Source organism: Sesamum indicum, linkage group LG6 (assembly GCF_026168435.1).
Source record: "Sesamum indicum cultivar Baizhima isolate 11 linkage group LG6, ASM2616843v1, whole genome shotgun sequence".
In the NCBI taxonomy this organism is placed as follows: Eukaryota; Viridiplantae; Streptophyta; class Magnoliopsida; order Lamiales; family Pedaliaceae; genus Sesamum; species Sesamum indicum.
Window position 1 is genome coordinate 3,477,860 of NC_142662.1, and position 20,083 is coordinate 3,497,942.

Sequence of the window (20,083 nt, forward strand, 5' to 3'; positions counted from 1 at the left end):
TTGTCTAGTGAAGTTGGAGTATCTAGCAAGGATGGTGGATTCCAAGAAAGGATTTATCCCCTGTTAGTATATGACAGTTAAATCTCATATGCGCCCTGTGATAGTTTAAATTCTCAAAGTCTTTGGTCAAAGCGATTGATTGATTAGGAATAGGCTCCCTAGATCAGATCAATAGAATAAACTCATCTTGAGTATCAAGTATAGTTGTCTAGTCAAGGATGAGAACCGACACCAAATTTCATACATTAGACTAAGACTGGAAGATGGTTCACAGTAGGACCATACCTGTATGGAACTTGCACTATAAAAAAAATTATTTTATTGGATCGACTTTTGTAACGGTCATTTTATTAATTTGAAATGGCTTTTGTAACGAACAACCCTACCACAGCTAAATCGGGCGTTATAAATTATTTGTAACGGCTTAACAAAAAGTCATTACAATTTGTAATGATTTTTGTACCGACAACCGTCACAAATCTAGTCATATGAAAGAAAAATAAATCTAGTCACATGAAAAAAAATGAATTTAGAATTATTTTTCTAATGGCTTAGTAGAATTTGATCTAATTATTATTGTAATGACCTTTGTAACACATTTAGGTATGATTGTGCTCGATATTTGAATCGATTTTGTAATACTCTTGTAATGATTTTAAATTATATTTTATCTATTTTGCCACTGCATTTGTTATTACTTTTTACACTGCTTTGTTAACGATTTTTGAAACGGCCAAGTTCGAAATTGATAACTATTTTCGGCACGATCTTTGTAACGGCCTTACAACTTTATCTGTTCTTGGTGCATTACAAAATCTGTTACAAAAATTATTATTTGTTTAATGTATTTTAATATTTATTTTATTTAATATACTCTAATATTTATTTTTGTAAATTAATTAAATAAATTTATATAAAAAACACATAATATAAGAAAAAATAATAATTTAATTATAAATAAGATATTATTTTAAAATTATATTTTTACAAAATACAAAAAAATTCTAATCTAAATTATTATCCCCTATGGCCGGGGGATCAGCTCGAAGCTCGAGCACTAGATGATCGGGCCAGTTGGGACCGATGGTTCTGATGTACCGCTCGAGGGCCAATACCTGATCACTAAGGTTGAGGCGCTGCGGCTGTGGTGGTGAGGGCAATGGAGCAGTGGAACGGTTGGGCTGTCATGGTGCAGCAATCGAGTGGTGGGCCTTAGAACTGAGACCGAATAATCGGTCCCTCTTTCGACCGCCAACTGCTGACATCCAGACCTGCTGCTTGTTCGAGGCCACGGAGTATTGAGATGACAATGGAGGTTCTTCATTACTGTTGTTCTGTCTCTAGCTTTTCTCCATCATCCTCAAGAACATCTCCTGCGAATATGTTAAATAATTAGATTAAAAAAATAATTTATAATTAAAAAAATAAATTATGCCAATTACTTACCGCGACCTCCTCTACCCTCCGGCCGCTCCACTGGTCGTCATCCTTCTTCTTTTAGACATTCTCGAACACCTCCATCTGATTGACGGGGCATGCGATTTATTTACACTGATGACATACTGATTGAATATTTGGTGCATGCCATAGAGAAGGATTAGTGTTTCTAAGAAGAAAACTATTATTGCATAAGGTTGAATTTTTAGAAATTGTTATTTACGAGACAGGAATTGAGTTACAGGAACATATTATGGAGAAAATTCACAATTTTCTTGATGGGCTGACAAGAAACATTTACAGAGCTTCTTGGGAGTTGTTAATATTACAGAAATATTTATCAAAGATCTTGCAACATACAGAAAGGATTTCCGACCACTCTTGGAGGAGACGAAAAGTGCATAGTGGAAATAGGAGGAAGTTTATACGCAAAAAGTTCGTGAGCTAAAATATGTTTGCAATAACCTGCCCAAGCTCACCATACCACAGGATGAGTATGAATTGGTAGTCTACAAAGGCGCCAATGACTATAGATGAGCCACAATGCTCATGAAAAAGACTATAGGGAAAGAACATGTATAGGAGGGATGTTCTCAAAACAACAAGTCTAAGTTTAGCACATCAATGAGAAAAAAATTCTTTGCAGTCTAGAAGGTTTTAAGAAATGACTTTTATTTTTACTTGCTAGAAAATTCATATTAAAAGCTAATAATACTAATCTTAAGGCTTTTCTTGAAAAACAAATTAGAATCTAAAATTGAGAAAACACATATTATCAGATGACAAGCAAAGTGCCAATATTATTGTTTTAATATTGTCGTTATAGAATCTCATGCGAATGTTCTTGAAAATTTCCTGAGAAGAGATGGAGCATCTGAAACGAACTCCAGAATTTTAAGGCTCAAGCATCTTACGGAGAACCTTGAGGATCTTGATAAAATGTTTTGACAGCTAACGGGAAAGCCCAAATAACTAGCCAAGTCCAACGAGCCGATCTTGACAATGTCCAGATCGCAATCAGGAGTACTATGATGACTTCTATCTTGCTATGGAACAATCTCATGAAACCAATTCAAAAGGTATTGCCCTCGGTGATGACTTGCGAGTTGAAAGAGCACGATTCTAAACATGCCCTTAGAGTACATGGTAGCGGCGGATTCAAGTACCGCTTGCACAAAGCGATTGCCAGACTCTGGTGAAACGACAACCATTGAGTTACTAAAAGAGCAAACTCCTAATGATTCAAGTGAACCCAACACCTTTTGGGTTAAAGAGGGAGAAATAACATTAGGCTAATGACCTACACCTCTGAGGTTAATACTAACAAGTTGATATCTACTTCTTCTGCATGGCATTCTGCATGGTAGGTTTATCAGAAAATGCGAAAAAATTAATTTCTCGCTTAGGAGTGAATCTAGGCAAGACCGTAATTGAAACATTTGAAAAATATAACGGAGTCTAGATGCTAGAAGTGTCTAAACCAAAAAATGTCCGGGAATTATATGATTTTGGAGCTCTAGCTTCAGTTCATACTATGTCACCAATTTTTTTGAAAATTTCAAAGCTTTCGGATTAGTGGGAAAATCTATGATTCATGGCAAAACAACCACCACTTTAAATAAGGCGATATTCTGGAGGTAAAGTTCATTTTAGCTGTTCCAGAAACTGCAGGAAAGGGTCTCATCCTGCATTTCATTTTATCAAGCTGCAGAGGCCAAACGTGGTAACTTTCAACAAAATCAAAACTGCCTCAGAAGAAACTCTACTAGTATCAGCCATAAGTGAGGACTATGGGTTTGTTTCATCAAGATGGACAAAGAAAAGTATCCATTTAAAATTTTCTCAAAAACGTTAAATGGATCATTTAAGTTAAATTCCATGATAAGGAAAAGTACTGAGTTCATTGAAAGCTTATTTGAAAAGCTTATTTGGGCAATGGCATAACCATATATGCCCTTGCTATGAGAAACAATAAAAGCTCTTGTTTGGGACTAAAATTCGAGTCACCCAAAAGAAATCCAAACCAAAACAGGATAATGGTAAAAGAAAAGATCTTTACAAGGTGAAGTAAAACCAACAGAATGTAAAAGTTCAAAAGTAAGATTGTCGGCAAACGACAACAAAGGCCAACAGTCGGAAAGAAGAAAAATCAGCTAGCAAGAACATGGACTACAAGCCATTATCGCGAACAGCTAAAAAGGGCGCAAAGATGATGTACACATTGATGTCATCAAAAAAAGTTTGAAGTTCGTGTTTGAAGTCCTCAGACGACTATAAATAAGGAGGCAATAAAGCAGATGGGGAACATAGACAATTTTCTCCAATTCTTTAAAACATAATATTCTAAGTTTTCAAACCTTTATAGTTTTAAAATTTTAATTTAATGGGGGTTACCCCAACAAGTATAGTCGTCTATATGAGAGGCTAAACAGTTGTCCTCTATAGAGGAAGAAGTATCTATGTAATATTTCAAATTTTCTTCAACAAAGTAAAGGCTTCTATTCAATTTGTTTGTTCAAAATTCTATTAAGTCTCTACATTAGAGTACCTTATACGCCATAAGATAGGAAATGAAATAGGGTTTGTGCAGTTTGTTGTTAAAGGAGCCAAGTACTTGCGAGCCATCGGTTGCAGCAGTACGGTTGGAGAAGTCCGTAAAATCGAGGACTTAGATACTCGAAAACAAGACGGTAAAAAAAAGGTACGAATTTATGAAGGCTTAATTTATTTTAAAAGCATATTGGGTCTAATCTTGAGCATAGGGTGGAACGATGAAGCTTGGGCATCAGAAGGGCAGAATAGTCATTAACTTGACTACAAGACCAAAAGTGTTGAATTCAGAAAGGTACAGGACTAAATGTGTTAGTATAAAGATAGAGGATTGAATGTACAAAACCTCTAAACATACAGGACTAAAAGTGTAATTTTATCAATTTAAGTTGAGTTTGCTACGCAAACTAGTCAAAGATGAAGTGGGAAAATGATAATTTTGCTCTTTCAGAGAGAGTTAGCACTTGAACTGATTTGGTGCGGCACAAGCACTCATAGGCTTCTGCAACTAGTCAGCGTTCTCTATTTGACAGTATCAAAACAGAGAACAACAATTCCAATTCCCTTCATTGTGAGTGTTCTGTCAAGCCATAGCTATAAGACAGCACATCTGGGCAGATCCAGGACTGCCTTGAGGCGGGGCGGGATGGGATTTGGATCCAGCTATAATAAAAGAGGGTTAAGACAGCTTTTGGATCCAAATAAAATTGAGTGGGGTGAGTTATACTAACTCATCCCTAAAATAACCCAAGATACAACACTTTAACCTGAACCCTAGGGTCTTCATCAAAATCGCATGGCCGGCCCAACCTAAACTGCACCGCAATTGGCGTGTTAAGGGTGGGTTCGGTTGGTCTTAGATTAGTAAAATAAAAAGATCGCATTTTAGCAATGATATTTTATTTTATATTTACATAGACCGCATTCGACAGCAACAACAAAAACAACAACAACAACAATATGCTAAAACTTATACAAAATTTTGATAATGCATAAGTTAATATTCAAGATAATAATAACAATTGCGATACTTGCAATTGGTATTGTATAATATATCTATTTTCTCTATTATAAATGTGCAAATGATTTGCCATATTTTATAATTTTTTGTGATGTCAATATATCCTTTCATATAAAAATAGAATTATAAATTTATATGTCCAAATAAATGATTTTGCAATTAATTTTTATAATACTAGTTGTTAATTATGTACATATTGAATTGAAATAGAATTCTAATAAAATAAAGAATAATAAAGATTTTAGTCCAAACTAAAAACTATTTAAATAAAAATTTTAATAATAACTTAGGAAAAATATATAGGCTATTTAGAGGCATGAAAAAGCAAACTTTTTTAAGAAACGGATGTAATGATCGGTGGGACACTGTCCCATTGGTAAGGTAATATTTATTGATTATGTAGGAGGCCTAATGAAAAAATATTAGACAACAAATATTAAACTATAATTCAAAAGTACCAAGTCAAAGTAAATTAAATAAATATATTTATTTTATTTTAATGTATTTTTATATTGTGAAGTATATGATGCACATACTTTTAATTTTCTTATGCATTACTTCTCCATGTAAAAAAAATCAATCACTATATATTTTATTTATCTGTCTTATAAGTCATTGTATATCCTATACAAATACATCCATATACATGTGCGTGTGTGTCTTTTTGTGCACTTATTGTGTATACATAATTATTTTGACCCAAATTTACTTATATGAATTGACATTTACTTAACTAAACAACTGCATGTGTTGCATGTATAAAAATATAACTTTTATAATGTAAATAATAAATAAAATGGAGAATAGTTATTTTACTTTGTAAAAGATAATATTTTTAAATTAAATTTAACTTTCTTTTATTTATAGATAATAAGATTATTATAATGTAACATTTCATTGAAATAATAAGAATCACGTGCTTCTTACTAATATGTATAAATATATAAATGAGATCAATTAGTTAATTAATTCTTGATTATTGATAATTTTTTATATTTTTTATGTCTTTAATAAATACAAGACTTGAAATAGATGATATTATTATTTTGTTATAATTTATCTTCATAATCATCTTATTTATTTCAAATAATGTTTGTTTAATATTTATATATTGTTATGATCAACTTTATTATTTAATTTGAACAAAGGACTTTTTTCACAATTTTATTATAAAAATTGGTAAATTTTTTATATTTATTTTGTATTTTTCTGTAATAAATATATAATCATATACATTTTTACATATTGTAATTGATATATCATATTTTTATAAAAAAATGCATTTATTATAATGAATAATTATAAAAAGGCAAGTTGTCCTCAAATATTAATATGATTGTATAAGTAACTGACCCAATACTAAAAACCGCAAAACCAACCCCAACCCATTAGATTGCAAAATGCGATTTTGATGATTGTTCGATTGGGGTTAAGCACAAGCTTTCCGAAAACTGCAAACATCAAATTAGGCCAAAAAATTACTTAAATTAACCCAATTCGCATTGGGTACACTCCTACTGAACCCTGCCCAAAGCATCAATCTGGCATCACCTGGGAATGGCATCAACTTATTATACATTAAGCTCAATGTACACCATGCTACCACTCCATTTCAGAAAGGGAAAAAAAAGAAAAAAAAAAGAACAGATATTCAAGAAATAACTGGCTATTGGGATCATAATCAGCATGAAATGCTTTCTTGGACTTCATCTAATTATAGGTTCCTACATATTATATCTAAATGAAGCTTACATATGCTGTCAGATCTGAAAATTAGAGACGACATTTCAAATAATATCATCGGATTTTGCTAAGAATGTTAAGCGACACATAAGACGTGCCTTGCTAGCAATTACTTACCATATTTGAATCTGCAAGAGAACAAGGGGATCTATTCAAAACTAAGAAAGCTACAGAAAAGGAAAAGAACAAATGAAGAAGATCTCTATCTAGGATTGAAACACATAGGTCCTAAATCTGCTGCTGGCATTTGTAATCAACCCCCCTAACCGAGCCAGACATTAATGTGGGAGATTTTTTGTGAGGCTAATTAGGAAGCATTTTGATGGAGTTTGCCCAACCCATAGTCGAATACATTGGCATATTCTGACCTGGTTGACCAGCATTACCATAAGGTCCTGATCCACGATTAAGAGGACTATCATCGTTGTCCTCACCCGACTCACTTGAAGCACCTGGAGAAGGGCTGGCGCCTGTCATGGGGGCACCAAAATTTAACATATTTGAAGGTGGTGTAGAAGATGTCCCTGATTTTGATTTTTTTCCATCCGCAATGAAGCTGCCTACAACCACCTGGTAAAGAAATGACTTACAATGGTTCCCTAAGACAGACAAAACATATTATAACACTACAGAGAGGGAGGAGAGAGAATGAGGCACAAAATAATGGTAGAACAGTACCTGAACTGGTGATGCTGCTTTAAGCATTCCAGCAACTCCACCACCCAATACCCTACCATCTGATCCAGCCAATGACACACTCAGACCACCAGTTCGACTGCGGTTACCATTACTCTCTGACAGCAGGAAGGAACCCGACAATGAGATAATCTCAAATCGCCCCTGCAAATGATTGCAGGCACCATTACACAAAAGCTTAAAAGACAATCTGGGACATATTAATGAAAAGATCCCAGCTAACACCAAGGGTATTATTTGTCAGTTTCACTTCAAATTTCATAGTATAAAAGATAGGCCAATTGTTTGAGCAATTCTTTTGACTCCAATATACAATTTAACCTCAATTGTCTTATGGCTAATTTATGGGTTGGAATCCTGTTTGCGTCTTAAAGGCCAATCAATTAATGTCACCATTTTTGGACTTTATAAGAAATCCCGCCTTCCCATTCATGAATCAGATTTCAATATCACATAAAAACAATTTGACAGTAAAATGTTTCAGTTACAATTTACTAGAGAAACAGACAATAGTTAATCTCCATCGTTTTAATGTCCTTAATAACTACTATAAAGGACAAACTCCTCCACATTCTCATCAGTGTGCTGCAATTTCAGAGAGCCATATTGTACTGGAATGATGTCTTCGATATGCACAGAAATTATCTCAAAGCCATCCAAGTCATTTATCATAAACTTACTATGTGGACAAGATGACAGCCTAGTAGGTGCCCTATGCTACTGTATTAGCATGTCACTGCAGTGTAACAAATGAAAGAAACGTATATCTTAAACGGGGGAATCTTTCTATAAAGGATGAAAAACCTTTGGGAGTAACTTCCATCGGGTTCAGCAAAGATAATATGTTCAAGGTCTAGGATTCTCTCACTTGATAATACGTTTTAAGCATGTCTTCCAATAATTGCTTATAACAACAAAGAGATTGTGGTCACAGCTGCCAAAGATGAAGGCTGAAGCAGAATGAAATAGATATACTGAGTTTCAAGTTCACATAAATGGAGGAGTATGGTACATTTACTACACAAAAACATTTCTTTGGGACTAATCAGCCATTAACTGAAATCATATAACTTGTCTATGTTCAGTTCAGAGGTGTTCTAGTAATTTTCTCAACATCGTGAAACTTGCAGGCAGTCCTCAATAACACTATGCTATAGGAAGGCACTAGAAACATGAACTATCACATTTTACATTTAGAAGGAAGATCTGCAATATCGAAAAAATAAAAGAATTAATAATTGGAGCAGCAGGGGCAGCAGCAAAAGAAGTTGTTACCCTGAATATAGTGCGTGAATTTACAGAACATGACATTTATTTGCAGAAATTATTAACTCTATTGATAAAAGAAGAGTAAACATGTTTGGACTTGAAAAGACTAATAGCATAAGCGCATCAACTCTGAATAAGAAAGTTAGATTAGAATCTTTTACCAACTACAATTATTCTAGCCAACTAGGATACTTTCTAAACAAAAACAGAATACAAAATTTAAAATTAAGACTATTGATGCTACCATCATCTTCCATCTTCCTTCACCCAAAAATATATATAATATATCAAATATCTTCACTGCTAAAACAGAAAAATTGAGTAAACATTTCCACTTTCCAACTGTTTGCAAAACTCATTTGGTTGGGCCATTTCCACTGGGAAGGCCCAATCCCAGTGGAGATGTGCCCAACCGGCAAAGTGGAAATAGCTTATGGAAACACCTCATCATTGTGCTTCTTCTCCCTTATTCAGTAGGCATGCCAAAATTCTTATCAAATTAAGACCTGGCCACCTCATATCTAACGTTACCTTCTTCTTTATTCTTTCAATTCTTGGCTGAAAATGGTCGCATCCAGCTCCATTCCGCATCTCCAAGACACCGCACAACACAGAGCAAAGAAAGCAAAGCCCAAATTTCAGACCCAACACTCAGGTGGGACTCTCGTCTTCCCTTTCTCCTCACCTTATCCCACGCAAATTTCATTATAACGAACCAGAGCAAACTCAACCAAAGCACAGAAACAGCTCTCTCCCGCCGTGTGTTGTGTGTTTTGAGATATTGAACAGAAACAAAAAAAAAAGAAAAAAAGGATGGCATCTTTAGAACAACAATTTGGTGGACTGAAGTGTCCGCCTACAATGTGGAGAAAATGATTTAATTAATCATGAACGGTTCACATCAGTGTGTATTTAAATTTCGAAGAAGTGGAGTGCCAGAACAAGTAAAACATACATCACAAGACATAACCTCTTGTCATGTGGACTTTTGGGCAAATATTTTAAAATATAAATTTTAAAAATCATAACTATACAATACATATAAATTCACTCTTTCAAAACCCTAATCCAAAACAAATGTATGGGAACATCAATTACAAACATATTTTGATTTCTCGTACAAAAACCAGTAAATCATTTTCATCCCATTGGATACGCTGGAAACTGGAACTAAAAATGGAAACAAAACCAAATGGGCTAAAACTCCTCTTATTGGAGCTAAACATGTAGATCAAACTTCTCAAAGAATACCTGTTTGACCTCTTTTTTTGCATATATTTTGTGTTTCTTCTTCCAGCAAAAATAGGCACTAAAGATTCACATGATTTATCTTTACTGAGTTCTGAAAATTCTTAACACAAAAATCTCCCAAAGATGAGGAATAGTCCACTGGACTCTACTTTAGGACTCGTATTAGTAGCTTGCTTTAGTTTCTATGCTCTCCAACGAACTAGTATCTGAAACTAAAAATGTGACAGCTGTTGTAATACGCTTTTGTGATTCCTCATCTAATGGAACAGGCAACCAGTAATGCCAGACCAATTTCAGATACTTCTTCAGAGATTAGGAACCCTCAACCATAAAACACAGGAATTTATCTGCTATAATTCTCTAAACTAAGGCTATCATGCAGGATCTCTGACATAACAAAACTTCAATGGACTCTAAGCCTTAGGACAGAGCTTGAATTGTTTTCAGACCTGGCTTTTCAGGAACCACTAGATTGTATGCATTGAGTAATTCTCCCCATATGATTGGAGTACAAAAGGCCCACACCAAAACGGAAAAAAGAGTCCATATCACCTGACGTGTTAATCCTGATCACTCCCTCAAGAATAGGACACAATGATAGGGTAAATCTGTCAGAGAGTACTCCACCACGAGCTGCTAAGGCACTCAATCATTCGTCAATCTCCAGCCCCTAAATCCCCGAGTACAAAACCATGTGTTCCATCTCGTTTCCTTATAAATGCTACAAATCAACCAGCTGACCGAAAAAGTATAGCAAGGTTAAATTTTCTCTTAACCTTAATGTAATCTCTCAATCTTCTAATATCTGAAATACTAATCTCCCTATTTTGTGGTCCATGTGTTTTTGTCACCAACAGATAGCAGGTGCAAACCAAATACCTAGCCAGTTGCTTGCTTAGCACACTCTAGGCATGCAAATGCCAAGACAAAAAGAAATCCCATATTCATCGCCATTCTTCATTATATATGTTTACCACAATGTATATCATGTTCTACGACTGCATTGAAATTGAAATAATTCAGCATCTACTGGTTAAATGAGGCAAACTGCAAGACAGCTTAGAATAGTTCATTTTTTTTATGTGACTTCAGGACCTAAAATTGGTTTTTCACCGGTCAAACAGTCTCTAAATCAAACATATGGTGGGATTGACAGCTATGGAAGTCAAAGATTATTCAACTATCTGATGTGGCATAACATCTCATAAACAACCTGCCGAGACAATTATGAAATTTTTAAAATAGGCCAAGAATTTTAAGTTCCAGCGAGTTCTCAAGAAAAAACAGAAGATAAAAGAATTCAACAAATGATAGGTGGAAGTGGAGCTGAAGTAAAAGCAAGCCATTACATGACTCAGTCATTATTCTCAAATTCTATTCACCCTTATCGCTTCGAAATAACCATCTCCATTCCATCTATCAAATCAATAATACCACAATCATATATTCAACTGTGTAAACTAAGTAATTCAATGAAGCTGGTCCCAAGTACTGGTTTCATTCCCCCAATAGTTTTATTAAAAGAAAGAGAGGTTAATGCCAAAGAAATTTGGAGGAAACACAAATTGTTAGTTTTTAACTAAGAAACAATGACACGTTTCAGGGAAAGGTTACATGCGGAATGACTGAGATTTTACTACAGCTTATCTTTAGAGGTCAGTTGGGATCTTTAAACCAGTTTATAACCCAATGAACATAAAGAAGAACATGCACAGAGATGCTTACTTACCTTTTCATATACATCTAGCCTTTTATACAAGATTTAAAAGCTAATGCTATCTTGCATTTCTAGCACATAAGTGGACTTTCTTCAACAGATATAGGCACTTGAACACAAGAAGCATATTCATGACATTAAAATTAAATGTAACCACAGACATCTTGATACTAGAAAAGTTATTTAACCACACACCTCATATGTCACTGTCCCACCGGACATTGCTGGTTGCCGAAGGGTGACATTGCAGATGGCACCATTAGCTGATAGAATACATACAGTTCGAGGTCCTTGTTGGGAGAAAGCCATAATTTTTGAAGCTATATCCTGCACAAATAAGAACAACCAAGAAAAATCAATAGCAGGGTATTTTAAGCATTCCTCAATGAATAAGGATTCTAGATAAAATAATATTTAAAAATTCAAAATAGATCGTCCGTGTATTCAGAAGCAAAAAGAAATTTCCAATTAATTTGGCTAGTTCATTTGTCAAAAAATAATTGTTTGGCAATAAATCCTGAAAAGGAGATCCTACATTAGTAATTTGGTGTTTACATACAACAAAATTCAAATTTTGGAGCCGATTTTGGTTGCTAAACATAGAATTTACTCGTCTAATAAAATGATAACTAAATGAAACGCACCCCAATTATACTACATACAAAAAATTAATAATTCTCTAGGAAAACTAGGCAAATGCAAAAGGGCCACAATTTCCATTAGAGAGACATTGATTTTGAAAAGACACTTCATAAAAAGTAGAGTTATCAGATATAAACACCGCATAACAATAAATTGCATGGGAAAAGAATAAGAACAGAAAAGAATAGGTGAGTAATCCCTTTGCAACTCTCATGCCAAAATCCTTCGCTTTCATTGAAGAGTATACCAGGTGGTTCATGTAAATAAATTGAATCAGGAAAGCATGTCAGGGACATCTGACTTATGATAATTCATGCCATGGATTGTGAAAAACAGCAAAGAAACCAATATCCATCAGCAAATCATTGAATAGAGGTCCAACAAAAAAAGAGGTTGTGCGGGAACTGAACTTTTCATTGTTTACTGAAACTTGATTAACACCCAAGATACTCTAGGTCGCCCATCCAAGCAAACATGGCCATTAGGTATATTGTTTTGAGAGTGTCTAGGTATGGGGTGGGTTATGACATGGGTTGTATTAGGTCAAGATATAACATTGTGAGGGGTTCTCTTGAAACTGAAAGTGGAACCTACATATTAGAAAACAAAGAAAATCTAACGAAAGAGGTAAGATGAAAACAAGGCATCATTCTCAGAATTCTGATTGTGGCAAACCAACATTTTGGCAGCATAATGTTATAAGAGGCTTCAAAAGCTCTAATGCAAACTAGTAGCTCAACTAGGCCATATCTCATTCCTAACTGGCAGTGACTATGTTGGTCCTTTATATATACTTCACTTGTAAAACGCCACAACTCATATTGACACTGCAATAGGTACCTAATTAGATCAGTCCCTTTACCCATTTGGCTGAATAGTAACATGAGAGAATTCTGCAAATCCAAGACTAAAGAATTTTCTTACAAAGACTATTTTATTTCTTCAAGAATAAATGCAACATGCCCTGGCCTAATGGCTTCGGGCGCAACTTGCCTTCAAAGACTCGATGGTTCACTGGATTTTGCAATTCACACCAAGTATCGCATTTCGCTACGTTCTTCATCGATGCGAGAGCCAAGATATCCGTTGCCGAGAGTCGTTTTGACAGCCGAGAGACATCCCCTCCACCCGTGCACCCCGCGGACGGGGGCCCGTGCAGCAGACGCTTCGTTGAGTTTTCCTTGGCGCGTGCCGCCCCGAGGGTTCGTTAGCCCGCACCGTGCGCGCTCCGGCCGGAGAGGGGCCGGGACGGGGGTCTTCACCCAATGCCCGAGCCCCGATTTTGTTGATAACGTGTTCGCAGTCTGCTTTTGCAAGTTTCGACAGTGATCCTTCTGTAGGTTCACCTACGGAAATCTTGTTACAACTTCTTCTTCCTCTAAATGATAAGGTTCAGTGGACTTCTCGCGACGTTGCGGGCAGCGAACCGCCCATGTCACCTCGATCAGAATACTTCACTGGACCATTCAATCGGTAGGAGCGATGGGCGGTGTGTACAAAGGGCAGGGATGTAGTCAACGCGAGCTGATGACTCACGCTTACTAGGAATTCCTCGTTGAAGACCAATAATTGCAATGATCTATCCCCATCACGATGAAATTTCAAAGATTACCCGACCCTGTCGGCCAAGGCTATAAACTCATTGAATACATCAGTGTAGCGCGTGCAACCTAGAACATCTAAGGGCATCACAGACCTGTGATTGCCTCAAACTTCCGCGGCCTAAGAGGCCGTAGTCCCTCTAAGAAGCTGGCCGCGGAGAGATACCTCCGCATAGTTGGTTAGAAAGTCGCGGTCTCGTTCGTTAACAAAATTAACCGGACAAATATCTCCACCAACTAAGAACGGCCATGCACCACCACCCATAGAATCAAGAAAGAGCTCTCAGTCTTTCAATCCTTACTATGTCCTGGTAAGTTTCGCTGTGTTGACTCAAATTAAGCCGCAAGCTCCACTCCTGGTGGTGCCGGAAATTCCTTTGTGTTTCAGCCTTGCGACCATACTACCCCCGAAACCCAAAGACTTCGATTTCTCATAAGGTGCCGGCGGAGTCCTAAAAGCAACATCGGCCGATCCCTGGTCGGCGTCGTTTATGGTTGAGACTAGTACGGTATCTGATCGTCTTCAACCCCCCAAGTTTCGTCCTTGATTAATGAAAACATCCTTGGTAAATGCTTTTGCATTTGTTTGTCTTTCATAAATCCAAGAATTTCACCTCTGACTATGAAATACGAATGCCCCTAACTGTGACTGTCCCTTCCTGTTAATCATTACTGCGATCCCGAAGGCCAACGTAATAGGACCGAAATCCTATAATGTTATCCTATGCGTAGGCTTGCTTTGAGCACTCTAGTTTCTTCAAAGTAACAGAGCCGGAGGCACGACCCGGCCAATTAAGACCAGGAGGGCATTGCCGGCAGAAGGGATGAGACGACCAGCTCCCTCTCCGAAATGGAACCCTAATTCTCCGTCACGCTTCACCACCATAGTAGGCCACTATCCTACCATCGAAAGTTGATAGGGTAGAAATTTGAATGATGCGTCGCCAGCACGAGAGCTGTGCCATCCATCAAGTTATCATGAATCATCGCAACAACAGGCAGAGCCCGTGTCGATCTTTTATCTAATAACTGCGTCCTTTGGTTTCTTGATCGTATTTTGTCTTAACTGCAATGCATTGATTAAGTACACTCACCATCCACTTATATTCTAATGCTAGGAGAATGGAGAACACAAGTGATAATACAAAACTGTTTGGCTTATTGCCGCAGTACTCCAAGAACCAACTTCAAACAAGGATGTAACTATCAATTGCGTCATCAGAACCCAAAAGGCTATTTACTTTTATTAATAACCCGTAACCTTTTATTTGCCTTATTTCAGCATCAATGATAAAATGGGAGTTTTACTCTACATCCATTAAGCTAAGTGGCATAAATACGAGTAAGTATGACATTAACTGTACGCAATTCAAAGGAATATTACCCATTCAAGAAGTATTAGCCAACAGTTCTTTCACAAAAAATCAAAGTTCTATTAAACAAGCTTCAACCTCCTCCAATCAAAAGCAGCATAATGTGCTTTCCTTGCTTATCCACATGTAACAGAGACCACACTTGGGTACCCATCAAATCACAATCTGAAGGATTCTAAGTACCCCTCAAATCTATCAATGCCTGATTTTCTATGTTGATTTTACAGCTTCCACACAACAAAATGAAGGACTAGGATGTTGGTCAGAAGTAAGCATCTTATTCAGTACTAGGCACCAGGCTCTCATACCAACGAACAAAGGAATTATTTCCACAGTTCCTTTTCAAGGTTGCATTCAACTATTTACAAATCATTTTCAGAAGTATATATTACCAAAAAAGGGATGCAGTACTGAGAACCACAGAGCAATAACAAAAACGATAAATTTCAAAGCTAACCCCTTCCACACTCATATGCAGATATCATCAACTAAATCAGCAAACTGAAAGTGTTTGGGGTGGATATTGTGTATTAATTCAAGCAATGGATGTCAAGCATTAACACAGGTTTTCTTCTTGTTTCCTCTTACGCAACATCATCAAAATAGCACTATCAACTAACCTCTCCTGCATTCACCGTAATCACATGAGGCGTGAAACCTACTCCAGGTGCTCCTGCTCACAAAAAGGGGAGCTTCATAATCACATTATCATAATATATGTACATACAGATATGTGAAGAAAATGATCAAGATGATAAGAACAGAACCTAGAGCATCCATCTGTCTTTTCACTGAGCCAGGAGGCCTGCCACGGTTTCGTTTGGCTGGGGTATCGGATGAAGGCGTCCCACCACCACCAGAATCGTTGTGGGGCATGACAGAGGAAATCTGAGAAACCGGGGCAGGGGACAAACCCAGCCCAATGCTGTTATCAGGTGAGTACTTTCTGGGCCGACCCCTTTTCTTCCTGGCTGGCTCAATGCTGAACCCAGCGCCACCACCTCCAGAAGGCGACCCTTCAGACTGAATATGATCCAGCGGTTTTGGTCCGGCGGCGGCGGCAGCGGCAGCAGCCATGGAGTTAAAGGGGAAGCGAGGGTTTTGATGGTGCATGATAGCGGTGTTTGTGGTGGCGGAGGTGGTAGGGTTGACAGAACTGTTGCTGTTGGGGAGTTGGTAGGAGTTGTTGGGCAGATGTTGTGGGGTCTGAGAGTGTTGGCCCAGAAGGAGGCCGGGATGTGAAGGTGGCGGTGGTTGAGGATGGTGGTGGTGAGGGAGGTGGGGAGGTGGCGCGGAGGAATCTTGGGAATCCATTGCAGCAGGTGTTAAAAGGGAATCAAATCTTAAACTAGTAAAGAGAGAATGCAGGTTAATTTGAAATCTGAATTTGAGTGGAATTCCAAACGGTAGCGAACAATGAAAAACTGGGGAGCAGTGCACGAGAGTAGGGCAATCAGGGGAAAAAGGGGGTTTAGGGTTTTATGATTTTTATTTTAATAAGGAATGTGGGTTCTATTACACTCGCATTTGGAATAAAATCAATTTTGAACTTCGGGACACAACATTAAAATAACATAAAATTGTTTACTATTATCAAATCAATATACAAATTTATAATTTTTTTTGAATATTAAATGAATGTCAAATTATTTTTCAAACTTATAAGAAAGTTTACAACTCAATATGTTCACAAGATTTCAGATTTTTTTTAGTGCCTTAGAATCATTGATAACGGTCATCCGTATGCAACAGATACTTTTAAATTAAGGAGTTAATTTAAAAATAAATAATTAAATATGAACTCATTGTTGATTAAATTATATGTGATATAAGCATATTTTTAATTGAATAGTAAACTTAAACGATCACATATAAACCTTGATGGAATTATAAAGATTAATTGTTTCAATGACCAATTTATTTTGATAGTTGAAATAGAATTGATTCTTGAGATTAAATAATTAAAAATAGGTTATTTTCGATGTGAAGTGTAAAAGTGAGGCGTGGAGAATTTCATTTATGAACTCCAAGTCCAATAGAAAATGATTTTCCAAGACCCCATTTTAGAGTGAAAGCTTTTGTAGAAATTGTGGGAGAGGTTATTAATTAGAGACCTAGTCTTAACTTGAACTCAATATTACCATGATCTACTAAAATATTTTTCTATTAGATTGTAGATTCTTAAAAATCTACTAACCTCCATACTTGAGGTACACAAATTTGTGGATATAATTACACTAATTAGTTGGAAAATCTAAGGATAGTCCTCGATTTGAAAATCAGACTTATATTTTGGATAAGTCTCTACCTCAGACTTTTTCAAAAGGGTCTCTACTAGACTTATACGGTACTGGACCGCATATTAGATAAGAAGCGATGAAGGCATTTTTTGGTGCCAAAATGATTGAGGAATCGTCTGTATGTGAGCATGGAGTGATGATGCTAACCCTTGTGGAAAAGCTCAAACACCTCCATCCTGATCTTGAAAGAGAACATATGTACATTGACGTGATCCTACAATCTCTACCTCCCTCATTTGATCAATTTATTGTCAACTACAATATGAATGGATTTGATAACAGCTTGCATGAGTATTGGTTAATATGTTGGTATAGTTGGAGGCAACGATTAAAAAATTTGCACCATCAATGCTAGTGGGAGAGGCATCAGCCTCTAAAGTGAAAGGCAAGGGTGGCAGACATCGGAAGAGGAAGAAGGATGAGAAATCATCAACTGCTACCAACACTTCAAGTGCCCCTATTACATAACTAGGCAAGGGTAAAGGAAAGAGCAAGAGGGTTTCAACAATCAAGAGTTCCAAATGATATTTTCATTTACTACCGACAAAAGGGCCATTGCAAGAGGGAGTGTCCTAAACTCCTCCCTGATGAAGGTAAATCTTTAATTGAGAAGTTTAAGGAATTAGACTTGTATCGTGAACCAAAGTGATTACCTATCGATTGGATCAAGAGGATGTGTATTTAGTGGGAGTTCTTTAATATCTAAAATAAGAATGTGATTCTCACTCAGTTAAGTTCTTTCTAGACAGGCCACGGTTGGACGGGCTCTGATAAGGAAGAAATTAAACTAAGTTGGACTTTGTTTGATTGGTGTTTTATTAAACCACCTTGGTTCTCATTGCATGGAAAACCTTCGTCCTACAAAGTTTTTAAGTTAATAGAATAATCCTATACACATCAAGGAAATAGTGGGAGTTTAATCTTTTATGCAATTTCTCAAAAACATCATTTGTAATTTCATCTTTTCTCTAACTGACTATATTCTAGTTTTGTGTCTCACTTGTTACTTTGATTTATGGTCTGATTTTCTTGTTTAGTGTATACCGAATGGCCTAGAAAGATCAAGGGTACAACCCTTTGATTAGGTACTAATATGCTTTAATTCGGTAATTTTCTATTTTTCATGCTTCCGTCGCTATTCCTAGGCCAAGCCACTTCCTTTATACACCACATCGAAAAAATGATTTGCCAATCCAGACAAATAATTATAGGACACCTTTTTATTCCACAAACTAGAATCGATTTTAGTCGGACAGGATCTAGTACCCTCATCAGCCGCACCCTCGTGGTAAGTCGGAAAAAAAAAAAAACACTGTCAGCTACATCATAAACCATCCTCTGCGCCCAGTCCATTTGTTGGTCATCACCATAGTGAGTAGAACCCTCATGAGTAGTTGGTGTTTGTTGTCACTGCATCATGATACTCCTATACCCTCTCATCGCTATGGGAAGTCTAATTATAGTATTACAACATAAATCCTCTCACGCATATGTCAAAATTTACCTCGTCTGGTATTTTGAACCTCTCATTTTTGCACTTCTAACACGGGCACCTAATCTTCTCGTCATTAATATGTCCATGCTGAGACTTGCCCGATTTTATGAAAGTATTAACACCATTCTCAAACTCTGGTCTAGGACCCACCCTCCTTGATAAGTTCTTCTTATACATCAATCTCCACAATTGTCTTAACATGATAATTACTATACACACACATACACACATATATAATTATATTTCGAGCTATAAATCAATTAATAAATATTACTTGCCACTAATAATATATATTTATATATACTTAAGATAAATATATATATAAAATAAATTATACTGCATTTTAATTAACAAAAGAGGGTTCAAGTTATTATCTGGTCAATCAGCTAAAAAGATCGGTGGGGCGTGATAAAATGACATAATTCTAGTTGATCAACTATATATGATCGCAAATTGGACAGAGATGGAGAGAGTGTGATGGTTAACAATTTAAGAAAGTGAGAAAAAAAGGAAAGAAAACAACGTGCCACGCATATATATAAGATTTTCTGCAACGAGGTTGGAACAATATTTGGAGAGACCAAAAGTAACGGTTAAAATATAGTCATTAGACTACAGAATACCTTTTTGAAATGTTTTTGTAACACATTACACCTGCACAACAAAGTCTTTTAATTGGTTATACAATTTGTATCGGTTTGTAACCGTTCCAAAATTATAATAATTTTTTTATATACAATTGAATGGATATTTAATATTCACCATAGCTGTTCCAACTTACAGCAAGTCATTCCAATATATGGTCTAAATTTGTTAAAGTCTTTGTTTTGGAACAAATTTATGAATATCCACTTTTTAAAAAATTGGAACAGTTTTTGTAAAACTTTTGCTATTACAAAAAACACAAGAATTTAGCATAAACTCAAAATGGCGTCAATATTGAAGACCCATTCCAGATGTGTTACAAACACCGTTCAATTTGTAACGG

The 20,083-nt window shown here is 36.3% G+C and overlaps 1 protein-coding gene, 1 non-coding gene and 1 pseudogene across 2 annotated transcripts; all 3 read right to left on the reverse strand.

Moving 5' to 3' along the window:
* Positions 1-6,658: 6,658 nt before the first annotated feature.
* On the reverse strand, positions 6,659-16,789 carry LOC105165162 (AT-hook motif nuclear-localized protein 8). The gene is made up of 5 exons (XM_011084068.3): positions 16,068-16,789; positions 15,921-15,973; positions 11,880-12,011; positions 7,430-7,591; positions 6,659-7,321 (listed from the first exon to the last, which is right to left on the reverse strand). The coding sequence occupies exons 1-5, from the start codon at positions 16,612-16,614 to the stop codon at positions 7,055-7,057; spliced, it is 1,161 nt and encodes a 386-aa protein (XP_011082370.1). The 5' UTR covers positions 16,615-16,789; the 3' UTR covers positions 6,659-7,054.
* Positions 13,270-13,424, reverse strand: LOC148787638 (5.8S ribosomal RNA). The gene has a single exon (XR_016066266.1). It is a non-coding gene; the product is annotated as a 5.8S ribosomal RNA (ribosomal RNA).
* LOC148787639 (18S ribosomal RNA) lies at positions 13,650-15,119 on the reverse strand (annotated as a pseudogene).
* Positions 16,790-20,083: the final 3,294 nt, after the last annotated feature.

Excerpts from the sequence above, each read along its gene's own strand:
- LOC105165162 (XM_011084068.3), bottom strand. The coding sequence starts at position 16,614 with ATGGATTCCCAAGATTCCTCCGCGCCACCTCCCCACCTCCCTCACCAC. Across the intron at positions 12,012-15,920 it reads TTACGGTGAATGCAGGAGAG|GATATAGCTTCAAAAATTAT; the intron begins GTTAGTTGATAG and ends TTATTTGTGCAG. Across the intron at positions 7,322-7,429 it reads AAGCAGCATCACCAGTTCAG|GTGGTTGTAGGCAGCTTCAT; the intron begins GTACTGTTCTAC and ends TTTCTTTACCAG.